At 44.2% G+C, this 12,441-nt stretch overlaps 1 protein-coding gene across 15 annotated transcripts in view; it reads right to left on the bottom strand.

The window, feature by feature from the left end:
- Positions 1-12,441, bottom strand: part of LOC124031661 (membrane-associated guanylate kinase, WW and PDZ domain-containing protein 1-like) — a 156,209-nt gene that overhangs the window by 11,769 nt on the left and 131,999 nt on the right. For all 15 annotated transcript variants that reach the window (XM_046343178.1, XM_046343179.1, XM_046343181.1 and 12 more), the window contains 3 exons: positions 3,192-3,283; positions 1,958-2,153; positions 1,430-1,732 (listed from right to left, as the gene is read on the bottom strand). In XM_046343178.1, the coding sequence (XP_046199134.1) occupies positions 1,430-1,732; positions 1,958-2,153; positions 3,192-3,283 (591 nt within the window). The remainder of the gene's footprint in view (positions 1-1,429; positions 1,733-1,957; positions 2,154-3,191; positions 3,284-12,441) is intronic.

Below are 12,441 nucleotides of genomic sequence, written 5' to 3' on the forward strand. Positions count from 1 at the left end.
CTAAATGATGAGCTTTGAGGGCACCATGGTGTTGAACACTGAGCTGTAGTCAATGAATAGCATTCTCACACAGGTGTTGATTTTGTCCAGGTGGGCAAGGGCAGTGTGAAATGCAATATGGATTGAGTCATCTGTGGATCTGTTGGGGCAGTATGCACATTGGAGTGGGTCCAGGATTTATGGGATGTGAGCCATGACCAGCCTTTCAAAGCATTTCATGGCTACAGATGTGAGTGCTACGGACCCGAAGTCATTTAGGCAGGTTAACTTGGCATTCTTGGGCACAGGGACTATGGTAGTCTACTTGAAGCATGCTATTAGACTAGGTCAGGGAGAGGTTGAAAATGTCAGTGAAGACACTTGCCAGTTGGTCAACGGATGCTCTGAGTACACGTCCTGGTAATCCGCCTGGCCCTGCAGCCTTGTGAATGTTAACCTGCTTACAGGTCTTACTCACATTGGCTTAAAATCCCTCTTTGACGGCGGAGTGAACTTAAAGGGCGACAATTTCACAATTTTGCCTTCATACATAAACAGTACAGACAGCTATAGAATGTGCTCAGTGGAACTGAAATGACATGCTGAGTGAATCAGCCAGAACCGGCCATGTATTAAGTCTGCCTCTGAATCGGTGTTGATAGTGTTTTTGATAAAGCATCAGCCAGCCAGTTATCACCGGCAGTGAATGCACCTGGGCACATAGAGATTTCTGTTTCCCTAAACTCATGGTTATGGAGTTTGTGACCTCGAGCTGTACCATTAAGTCCACTCCCATCAGAAATTACTCCCCTGCCATTCATAAAGAAGGTGGGAATGAGGATACAATGAGGAGTGACTGTCAAAATATTGTAATTCCACCCCCAAGAAATGACATCATTTGTGTTGCTGAGTGGCGGGCGGTGTTGATGCACTTTAAGGGTCGTGTGTTTACTAGTGTGTTGCTTGGCAGACTCAGGTTGTTTCACGCACTGGGGCATCACTATTTCCCTGTCTCACTTTGTAAACTTTGAGAGGGACTTTTGATAACACAAGGAAATGGGCTGTCTAAATAACATCAGGGGGAGTGTTCTGTAGTCATTAGGCTTAGCTACGAAATAATCACCTCAGATCTTTTCAAGAGGATGTTTATTAATATATGCTTTTCATGCGTAAGTTAAGCCTTAAAGGGTTGGTTTTCAGAAAAGATTGTTAATACTGTAGATTAATAACCACAGTAAAATCAAGCAGAAGAATCAGGATTTGCTCAGATTACAGGATATTTTACCAGATTAATACCCATTTTAACACAGTTCAACCCATAACAAATTAAAACTGGTTCTCAGACCTGAGAACAGAAAATTGCAACTTTACCCATCATAGCCCACTCTGGTAGTAGCAAAACCCAGCTCACCATAACCCAGCCCAGCGTAGAATTGCCTACCCCACTCACCGAACGTAGTCCCAGCATCAGGCCTAGAGACAGATGACACAATGACAAATCCGAAACCCTCATTCTCTCCACGTTGGATCTCCACGTCATAGGGCTGCAGGGCTGCGGTGACCACAGCACTGCCGGAGCCACCTCCTCCCCCACTGCCGATGCCACTGGTGGAGCCACTGCCAGAGCTGACCGTGTTGAGGGAGTTCTGGCTGCCCTGGGGGGTCCGCTTGCCCTCCGTCAGGGAGGGGGCCTGGGTGCTGCTGTGGTGGGACGAGGCAGGGGACGGGGGCACGTCACCCTCCCCTTTCGAAACTGTGGAAGAGATGGGGGAAGGAGGGGGGATGAAGGAGGACAGGCAATACAAAAAAGGTGTTCAGCAAATATACAAACAACATTCAAACATTTGGCATGGGCTAGTAATAGTTAAATGAGCCACTAAGCACTAGGTCTCAGCCAGAACCCAGGCTTGTGTGGGTAGTGAGTGTGTGGGTGAGTGAGTGTGCATATGCCTGTGTAGTCTCTGTGACCTGTCCTCACCTCCATATCCAGAGCTCTTGCGTTGGACGGTGAGGTTGACGTGGCCCTGCTTGGCGGCCTGCTGCATCAGCTGCACCACCAGCTGGTGAGACTTCCCCACCACCGCCGTGCCGTCCACACAGATGAGCTCGTCACCAGAACGCAGGCGTCCGTCCTCATCTGCTGCACCGTACTTCACTATGTGTCCAATGTAGATCTACAGAGCGTATTACTAATCCATTAGCCCTGTAATTCACTTGCAGTTCATATTCAATACAGCACAGTTAAATAAAACCCTTTTTTATGTTCCATGACAGGTTCCATGTTAGTCATAACTGAAGCTAAGCCTATAGCGCATTGTAGTATTTTGAGGCTGTAGAATGGATAGGGCTGGTCTTACTGTGTGGCACAGGTGAGTGTGTGTGTCTGTAGGACATTTAGTACAGGGTGTACCGCGGAGCATCCTTGGCACAAATAACAACTGCTATTTCCTCTGTGGTAGGCTTGCTGCCTACAGCATCTCTATTTCTCACTCATCTCTCGCTCTCTCTTCATTATTTTTTCTTTCTCTCTCTTTCGCTGCCTTTCTCTACTTCTCTTTCTCTCTCTTCGGGTCCCTTAGAAACACATTGCACAGAACCAATGGCTTCTGGGTAAGGCCCTTACTTTCCCTAATAAGCTCTCTAAATGAACCTCCTGAGACCAGCATGCAGACCTACCTCATCTAACAGACAGCACCAGTCATCTATCACAGTCAGACAGACAGCAGACTGTACATTTCTACTGCTCCCTATTATAGGTAGAGACTGGGGTAAGAACAAGTGATGCAGATGGAAAAGAGAAAGAAGACTAAGAGGCTGCCAGTTCTTGGCAGTTGGTTGAGCATCACAGTGTGAGTGTGATCTGACAGAGAATGAGTGTTGTTTGTGTGTTTGATGCTTAACAAAGAAAGCCCTAAGGCAGGGACTCTGACAGGAAACATACCGTGATGAAGCTGTAATGGACCATTGAGGGTTCAGTACTATAGCTGCCCTTTTAACATGCATTCATTAACATGCATTCATAACTCTGTTTAGTGTTTAACACGGGATGTAATTACCAGGCATGGGGAATGTTTAATCATCAGTCGTGTATAAGTGAATGGTGTGTCGCAAGGGGAGTGATTCAATATGAAAATGTCCCCTTTCCTTGGCACATCTAAACTAAACAGTGACAGAGAAGGGACATGGTGGAGGAATGGTGGAGAGATACTCACCGGCTCCCCAGGCTCATTTCCTCCAAGGATGCGGAACCCAAATCCTGTATCCTTCCGCCACAGGAAAATCTCCTGATCCTGGCAATCTGGCTCTGAACCACACAACAACAAAAGCTCAGTGGATGTGAAACAGGGAGCAGACCTGACATCCAGAAATGTAATTCTACGCCATGACTGCTGCATTAATCAATACACATTCAGTTAGGTAAGATCTTGTTAATAAACAATCTGGTATGAACACACCCTCTTCTCTGCATCATTGGGCATATTAGGTTCCTTCTCTCAGGTGTAATGTTGGATCCCACAGGACAGGAAGAATAAATGCCCGGATGCACTTGCTTTCTATGTGAATGTGACCTGTTTTAATGAACACATACTCTCTCTACCTCTTTTTCTCTTTCCCCGTCTCTCGCTTTGGAACACACAAATTCACGCCACACACACACACGCACGTTTGTAAGCCCTCTGCGGCTGTGGCAGGTTGTGTGAGGACTACAGCTGTTGCCGTGAACATATTATAGCCACACCGGCAGTCATGAGTCACGACCGCAGTAAAATTCCATGTGACCGTTGTGAATTACCATCAGGTCCTAATGGCCTGGTACTCAGGACTCTATTGTTCCTCCATCAGGTCCTAACGACCCGGTACTCAGGGCCCTATGGTCCCTCTAACCACTCTGACAACAATGCAAATGCAATCAAAAATCACATCAAACATTTATCATCAAAACAGTAGGTCTATCATACTTTTAAATTCAACTCACTGTGATGATCAATTTGAAGAACGAGGTTCAACAGCAGGTTGAAACCGTATAAAACATGCTTGTGTATGTTGTTTCAAAGCCTAATACAAAAAAATGGACAGCGCTTTCTAAGGTGACGATTAATTCAAATAACCCGTACACATATTAGAGCTTATGCATAGGCTTATGAGCCCAAGCCAATATAACTGAATTAAAATTGTGATTTTTCCATTACACAATACATGTCCTACCGCACATTACACATGGCAGAAGATAAATAAAACAAAACTGATTTTAGCCTTTGAGTGTGGACTGTATTATTATGCATACTGGATGGACTGGTTACCTTATGCTACACTCCAAAATGCAGATCCATGAGTGGGAGAGAATGTATAGGCCTAGGCGATGATGTTGTTTAATTGATTGGGTGGCTTACAGCTAGCCTACAATTACATAATTTGTATTTGATTTAGAATAGCCTAGTAATAGGTAATTTTATATTTTCATAATTAATTGGGTGACACATTACCTTTAGCTATACAGAATATCTCACCACTGTCATGACATTGGCCTTACTGGGGGAAGATTATGACCCTCATAAATACCTTTCTCCCTTTCCTCTCTCTTGACTCTAGAGAAGGACTCTTGAAAAGCCTTTGTTAAAACCTCTTAAGACTAGGCCTCAATACTGCCCCCTTTGGAGGAAGTGCGTGCCCATAGTAAACTGAAAATATTTTTTCCCAAAATTGCTAATATATGCATATATAATTATTATTGAATAGAAAACACTCTAAAGTTTCTAAAACCGTTTAAATTATGTCTGTATGTAAAGCAGAACTCTCAGGGCAGCCTTTCTCCCAAACTCTCTCTTGTCTCTCTATTGCGCGCGGCCGATTTGGGGCACCTTCTTTTCCAAGAAACACCAATTGAAGGCGGTTTGTCTGTTCGCGCTGATCATTGTTTTACATGTTCAAAACATCATAAAGCTCGATTCTGCACATAGTTTGACCAGTTTAGTCGACATATAATATGTAAATTTGAAGTTTTGATGCGCAAGAGTGCGGGACCAGAAGTCATTTTGGGTGCATTTCAGCTGAAGCTGTTAGCATATGCTAATAAAGAGACACACAACGTGAAACCAAACGATGTATTGGGTAAGTATGACTCCTTCTACGTCTTCTGATCGAAGAACATCAAAGGTAAGGGAATATTTATGTGGTTATTTTGGGTTTCTGTGGACTCCAAACGTAGAGGAGACATACTGCTAATATCTGAGGGCCGTCTCATTGTATAGCCAGTGAACGAATTCTGTAACGTTAAAAATAAATGTAATACAGCGGTTGCATTAAGAAGAAGTGTATCTTTGTAACTATATGTAGAACATGTATATTTAGTCATGTTTATTGCTTGTTATCTGACATTATCTGTCGGAGCTATCATCATTTCTCCGGACATTTGAGTAGCATTTTTTGAAATGTCGTCATTGTAAACAGAGATTTATGGATATAAATGGCATATTATTGAGAAAAAAAATGTATTGTGTAACATATACTATTACTGTCATCTGATGAAGATTTTCAAAAGGTTAGTGAATTATTAATTTTTTTATCCTGCTTTTATAATTTTATATTTTCTGGGACAAAATGGCTGCCTCTCGTCTTTTGTTTTGGTGGTGGTCTAATATAAATATGTGCTATGTTTTCGCCGTAAAACATTTTAGAAATCTGACTTGCTGGGTAGATGAACAAGGTGTTTATCTTTCATTTGAGCTATTGGACTTGTTAATGTATGGAGGTTAAATATTTCTAAGAATTTTGCGTTATGGTAATGAGCTTGAGCGGTAGTCACGATCCCGGATCCGGGATGGGTCGCCGCAAGAAGTTAAACATATAGAGTCTGGGAACATCAAAAGGTGGGGGGAAAGGAACATATTTCGGTAATCCAACCAGTTGAAAATATGCGTTGGTACTTAATGAATATGATGCCAGATCAGTTGGCGTCTGAGACATTCTTACTAATGATGGGTTGATATAAACTGTATTTTGGAAAGTCTACACATTATAGTTATCAGATTCACATGGAATTATTGTGCAATTTAAATGTTTAAATATTAAACTATTGGTGAAAAGATTAAATGTAATTTTAGCTTCCAAATGAGAGAATTGGGTTTTCATAAGGTTAAAGCTCTGCTCACTCATTAAGAGACATTAGTTATAAACTATGAAACACGCCCTTCTCTCCCCACCTGTATAAAGCCCTTGACGAAAATGTACCTTTCTGTTCCGAGGACGATAGGACGACGGTCCATACGTTAAAAAGACTAACATGTCAACTACAGAACTAAGCAAACCTCAGTGTGAGCTTTGGTTGCGAATGGCATGAACTCTTATTCACTAAAGAAGTGAGATGTCCTAGTCATTGAGTTAGCAACAGCAGCTGTAAATGTGGGCGAGGAAAGGACGGATAAAGTATCTACCCTAACAAACAACACGATACTACCAAGTATCCAGTTTACCACCAGAGACAGAGGACAAGGAAGATCTCTGTTGGGCAACACGGCCAGCATCTACAACCAACCTACCGAAGCGCAGCTCAGAGTAAATATTTATTGCATTTTCCTTTTTCAAACGGGCGGTAATTTAGAATGCATAAGATACTGTATTTACAGCATAGCTGCCTACGGACCGATAGAGATATAGCTTCTCCCTTTGTTCTTCATCTTCCCGCTCCTTCATTTAAATCCAACCCACTCTCTTTGTGTAACCAGCCTGTAATGATATTTGTCTGCTGTTAGAAGAGAGGCAGACCGAAATGCAGCGTGTAGGTTACTCATGACCTTTAATAAAGATAAAGCGGTACATGAATAAATTGAAAATACAAAAACAACAAACAAGTGAAACAAAATACAGCCTATCTGGTGACTAACACAAAGACAGGTACAATCACCCACGAAATACAACGCGCACTCAGGCTACCTAAATATGGTTCCCAATCCGAGACAACTAGAATCAGCTGACTCCAATTAGGAATCGCCTCAGGCAGCCAAGCCTAACTAGACACACCCCTAATAATACAACCTCCCAATTAATACAAACCCTAATACGAAATACAACATATAAACCCATGTCACACCCTGGCCTACCCAAACATATAACAAAAACACAAGATACAATGACCAAGGCGTGACAGAACCCCCCCCTAAGGTGCGGACTCCGGGACGCACCTCAAGAGCATAGGGAGGGTCCGGGTGGGCGTCTGTCCATGGTGGCGGTTCTGGCTCGGGACGTGGACCCCACTCCATAAATGTCCTAGTTCCTCCCCTACGCGTCCTAGGATAATCCACCTTCTCCGCCGACCATGGCCTAATAGTCCTCACCCTGATCCCCACATAACTGAGGGGCAGCTCGGGACCGAGGGGCAGCTCGGGACCGAGGGGCAGCTCGGGACAGAGGGGCAGCTCGAGGGGCAGCTCGGGACAGAGGGGCAGCTCGGGACAGAGGGGCAGCTCGGGACAGAGGGGCAACTCGGGACAGAGGGGCAACTCGGGACAGAGGGGCAACTCGGGATAGAGGGGCAACTCGGGATAGAGGGGCAACTCGGGACAGAGGGGCAGCCCGGGACAGAGGGGCAGCCCGGGACAGAGGGGCAGCCCGGTACTGAGGGGAAGCCCGGTACTGAGGGGAAGCCCGATACTGAGGGGAAGCCCGGTACTGAGGGGAAGCCCGGTACTGAGGGGAAGCCCGGTACTGAGAGGGAGCCCGGTACTGAGAGGAAGCTCAGGCAGGTAGTAGGCTCCGGTAAATCCTGGCTGGCTGGTGGACCTGGATGATTAAGGTTGTCTGGCCGATCTAGAAGATTTTGGTAGACTGGCACTTCTGGCGGATCCTGGCAGACTGGCACTTCTGGCGGGTCCTGGCAGACTGGTGACGCTGGGCCGACTGGCGGCGCTGGGCAGACAGGAGACTCCGGCAGCGCAGGAGAGGAGAAAGGCTCTGGCTGCGCTGAACAGGCGAGGCGCACAGGACGCGCTGGGCCGACTGGGAGCACTGGTGGCGCTGGACAGACAGGAGACTCCGGCAGCGCAGGAGAGGAGAAAAGCTCTGGCTGCGCTAAACAGGCGAGGCGCACTGGAGGCCTGGTGCGTGGTGCTGGAACTGGTGGTACTGGCGCGAGGACACGCACAGGAAGCCTGGTGCGGGGAGCTGCTACCGGAGGACTGGTGTGTAGAGGTGGCTCTGGATAGACCGGACCGTGCAGGCGCACTGGAGCTCTTGAGCACCGAGCCTGCCCAAGCTTACCTGGCTCGATGCCCACTCTAGCCCGGCCAATAGGAAGGGCTGGTATGAGTCGCAGCTGGCTCTGCACCCGCACTGGAAACACCGTGCGCTCCATAGCATAACACGGTGCCTGCCCGGTCTCTCTAGCCCAACGGTGAGCACAGGGAGTATGCGCAGGTTTCCTACCTGGCATAACTATTCTCCCTTCTAGCTCCCCCCCAATAATTTCTTTGGGCTGTTTTTCCGGTTTCCAACCGCGTCGCCGTGCTGCCTCCTCATACATCCGCCTCTCCGCTTTAGCTGCCTCTATTTCCTCCTTGGGACGGCGATATTCTCCCGGCTGCTTCCAGGGTCCTTGACCGTCTAATTCCTCCTCCCATGTCCAAATCTCCAAATGATGCATTCTCTCCCATTGCAACTGCTCTTCACGATTAACAGGGAGAGTAGGCTCAGGTCTGTTTCCTGACTCAGCCACTCTCTCTCTGCGCTTTCCCCTGTTACCTTCAGTTTTCGCTCTGTATAGCAATGCTTTCCTTCTCGATTCCATCCGTGTATAGCCCTCTTCGCATTGCTGTAGGGAATCCCAGGCGGGCTCTTGCACTCGCTCTGGGTCGGCTGCCCACCTGTCGATTTCTTCCCACGTCGTATAATCCCTTCTTCTGCCGTCCATAGCGTCCTCCTTTAGCTCCTGCCAGTTCACACGCTGCTCGGTCTGTGAATCGTGGTGGGTGATTCTGTATTGATATTCGTCTGCTGTTAGAAGAGAGGCAGACCGAAATGCAGCGTGTAGGTTACTCATGACCTTTAATAAAGATAAAGCGGTACATGAATATATTGAAAATACAAAAACAACAAACAAGTGAAACAAAATACAGCCTATCTGGTGACTAACACAAAGACAGGTACAATCACCCACGAAATACAACGCGCACTCAGGCTACCTAAATACGGTTCCCAATCCGAGACAACTAGAATCAGCTGACTCCAATTAGGAATCGCCTCAGGCAGCCAAGCCTAACTAGACACACCCCTAATAATACAACCTCCCAATTAATACAAACCCTAATACGAAATACAACATATAAACCCATGTCACACCCTGGCCTACCCAAACATATAACAAAAACACAAGATACAATGACCAAGGCGTGACACAGCCATCATATCTGTTCTGTCCGCTGGGGACGTTTTCCTTTATGACATAATTTGAAATCAATGTATGATTCATTCTGTGTATATGTAATTATGTGTGATTAGTTAGGTATTTAGTAAATAAATAATTAAACCCAATTTTGTTTTGCTGATTCAACTTGTTAGCCAGCTTTCGTGAAGATAACCAATAATTTACAACTTTCAGATGAGACTAAACAAGGTGACGATTAAATAATGACTGCTATTGATGTAGAAGATTACCAGGTCTTTAAGAGTTTATTCGGAAGATAACAGCTCTATAAACTTCTTTCGTAGTGCCCCGATTTTCTAGTTAATTGTTTACCTGATTAGCTTAATCAGGTAATATTAACTACAGAGAAATTATTTTATAGAATAGCATGTCATATCACTTAATCCGGCATAGCCAAAGACACGACACCACCATGCATTTCCATCTCCTCCTCTCCCTCCTTTGTTCCTTTCTCGAGCACGCAGATGGGCTGTCAACAGTTTAGTTGAAATATGTTTTGTTGCGGTGTTCCTGAACATATTTCACTTGGTTTCCCAAATTAAGCACTGGGTAGCTGCAGGAACAAGGTTGGAGACCCAATGTTATACAACGTTTGGGCAGAATATCACCTGTCGGGCAGTGAGAGCATGCTCCTCAAACAGTGGTTGATGCATGGAGTTAAATAATTGTCCTTATATTTCTTTCTCAGCTGCACATATTAAGCACACAGCAACCATTCCCTATTCCAGTGCATACAGATGACATGTCTTGTTCCCTCTGACCCTGCACATTTGATAAATGGGCCATTCGAAAAAGAAACTCATTTTACATATTAGTAAAGACTAGATTATATTGATAATAGTCTGATGGGTGAAAATATGATCACTTGACGAAAGAACAGCTGTGCAACTTTCTCAAATCATCAGAATGATGAAAGAATATTTTGCACGCCCAATTTTTCAGTTTTTGATTTGTTCAAATTTTGAAATATCCAATAAATGTCGTTCCACTTCATGATTGTGTCCCACTTCTTCACAAAAAAATACAGTTTTATATCTTTATGTTTGAAGCCTGAAATGTGGTAAAAGGTCGCAAAGTTCAAGGGGGCCGAATACTTTCGCAAGGCACTGTAGCTGTGCAGCGCCACTCCCCATCCAACCTGACAGAGCTTGAGAGGATCTGCAGAGAAGAATGGGAGAAACTCCCCAAATACAGGTGACAAGCTTGTAGTTTTATACCCAAGAAGACTCGAGGCTGTAATCGCTGCTGAAGATGCTTCAACAAAGTACTAAGTAAAGGGTCTGAATACTTCTGTAAATGTGAAAAAAAAATTAACCAGAAGGGGACTAGGGTTCCAATTTTGGAACACCCCCCCCACGTTCATCTGGAAGGTGGCGCATGGAACACAAAAATATTCCTAAAAATATTTAACCTCCACACATTAACAAGTCCAATGGCTCAAATGAAAGATAAACAAGTTGTTTATCTAGCCAGCAAGTCAGATTTCTAAAATGTTTTACGGCGAAAACATAGCACATATTTATGTCAAACCACCACCGAAGACACGGCTAATTTGCATAGCCAAGTTGAAAAAAATATGCAATCAACAAACGCAGGATTAAAATAAAAATAATGCACTAACCTTTTGAAATCTTCATCAGATGACAGTAATATAACATGTTACACAGTACATTTATGTTTTTTTCAATAATATGCTATATATATCCATAAATCTCTGTTTACAATGATGCATCGTTCAAAAAACGCTACTCAAATGTCCTGAGAAATGACGATAGCTCCGGCAGATAACGTCAGCTAACAAGGAATACACATCATAAACTTTGACTAAATATGCATGTTCTACATATATATAGTTACATACACTTCTTCTGAATGCAATCGCTGTGTTACATTTATTTTTAACGTTACAGGTTTCGTTCACTAGGCTATACTATGAGTCGGCGCTCAAAAAGTAGCATTATTGCTCCTCTATCTTGGAGTCCACATAAACCCAAATTTACCACATAAATATTCCCTTACCTTTGCTGTTCTTCCATCAGAAGACCTGGAAGGAATTATACTTACCAAAAACAGCGTTTAGTTTTGCAGTCTGTGTCTTTCGGTTCTCAAACACGACACATTTCGGTTGAAATGTAGCCAAAAGTCAAGTAGATGCGCACCAAAACGTTGAACTTACATATTATATGTCGATTAAACTTGTCAAACTAACTTCATAATCAAGCTTTAACATGTTATAAAGGTGTACAGCAATCGTGAGGACGAACAGAAACGCATGCATTGTATAATCGATCTTGGAAAAAAGACAGGATCTGAGCAGAGCGCGTATAAAAGTGACCTGTTTTTTCGCGTGATTGAAAGGTTTCGGCCTGCCAAAATTCTTGTGAGCGCGCGATTCTCACAATGAGAAGCCCCATTGAAAGCTGAGATCGCGCTGAAGACAGAGAGACTGTTCCCAGACCTGTAACTGCTTGGGCAGGGTGGAGGCGATGACGTCAAAGTTGGGCCAACTTTTATGATGACAAGAGAGAGTTTGGGAGAATGACTGCCCTGAGAGTTCTGCTTTACATACAGACATAATTTAAACGGTTTTAGAAGCTTTGGAGTGTTTTCTATTCAATAATATTTTGTTATTTGCATATATTAGCAACTTTTGACAAAAAAAAATTATGTTTACTATGGGCACGCAATTACTCTAGCGGGGGCAGTAGACAGCTAGATTTAGGGGGCAGTAGACAACTAGATTTAGTTCATTTGAAAAAAATATAAAACATGTCATTACCCCAAGTCATTATGGGGTATTGTGTGCAGATTGATGAGGGAAATGAAGTGAAGGGGTTTGAATACTTTCTGAATTTATTAATTTAACTAGGCAAGTCAGTTAAGAACAAATTCTTATTTTCAATGACGGCCTAGGAACTGTAACTGCCTGTTCAGGGGCAGAATGACAAATTTGTACCTTGTCAGCTCGGGGATTTGAACTTGCAACCTTTCGGTTACTTGTCCAACGCTCTAACCACTAGGCTACCCTCATTCAAGGGTTTACCTTT

Source organism: Oncorhynchus gorbuscha, linkage group LG03 (genome assembly GCF_021184085.1).
Source record: "Oncorhynchus gorbuscha isolate QuinsamMale2020 ecotype Even-year linkage group LG03, OgorEven_v1.0, whole genome shotgun sequence".
NCBI lineage: Eukaryota > Metazoa > Chordata > Actinopteri > Salmoniformes > Salmonidae > Oncorhynchus > Oncorhynchus gorbuscha.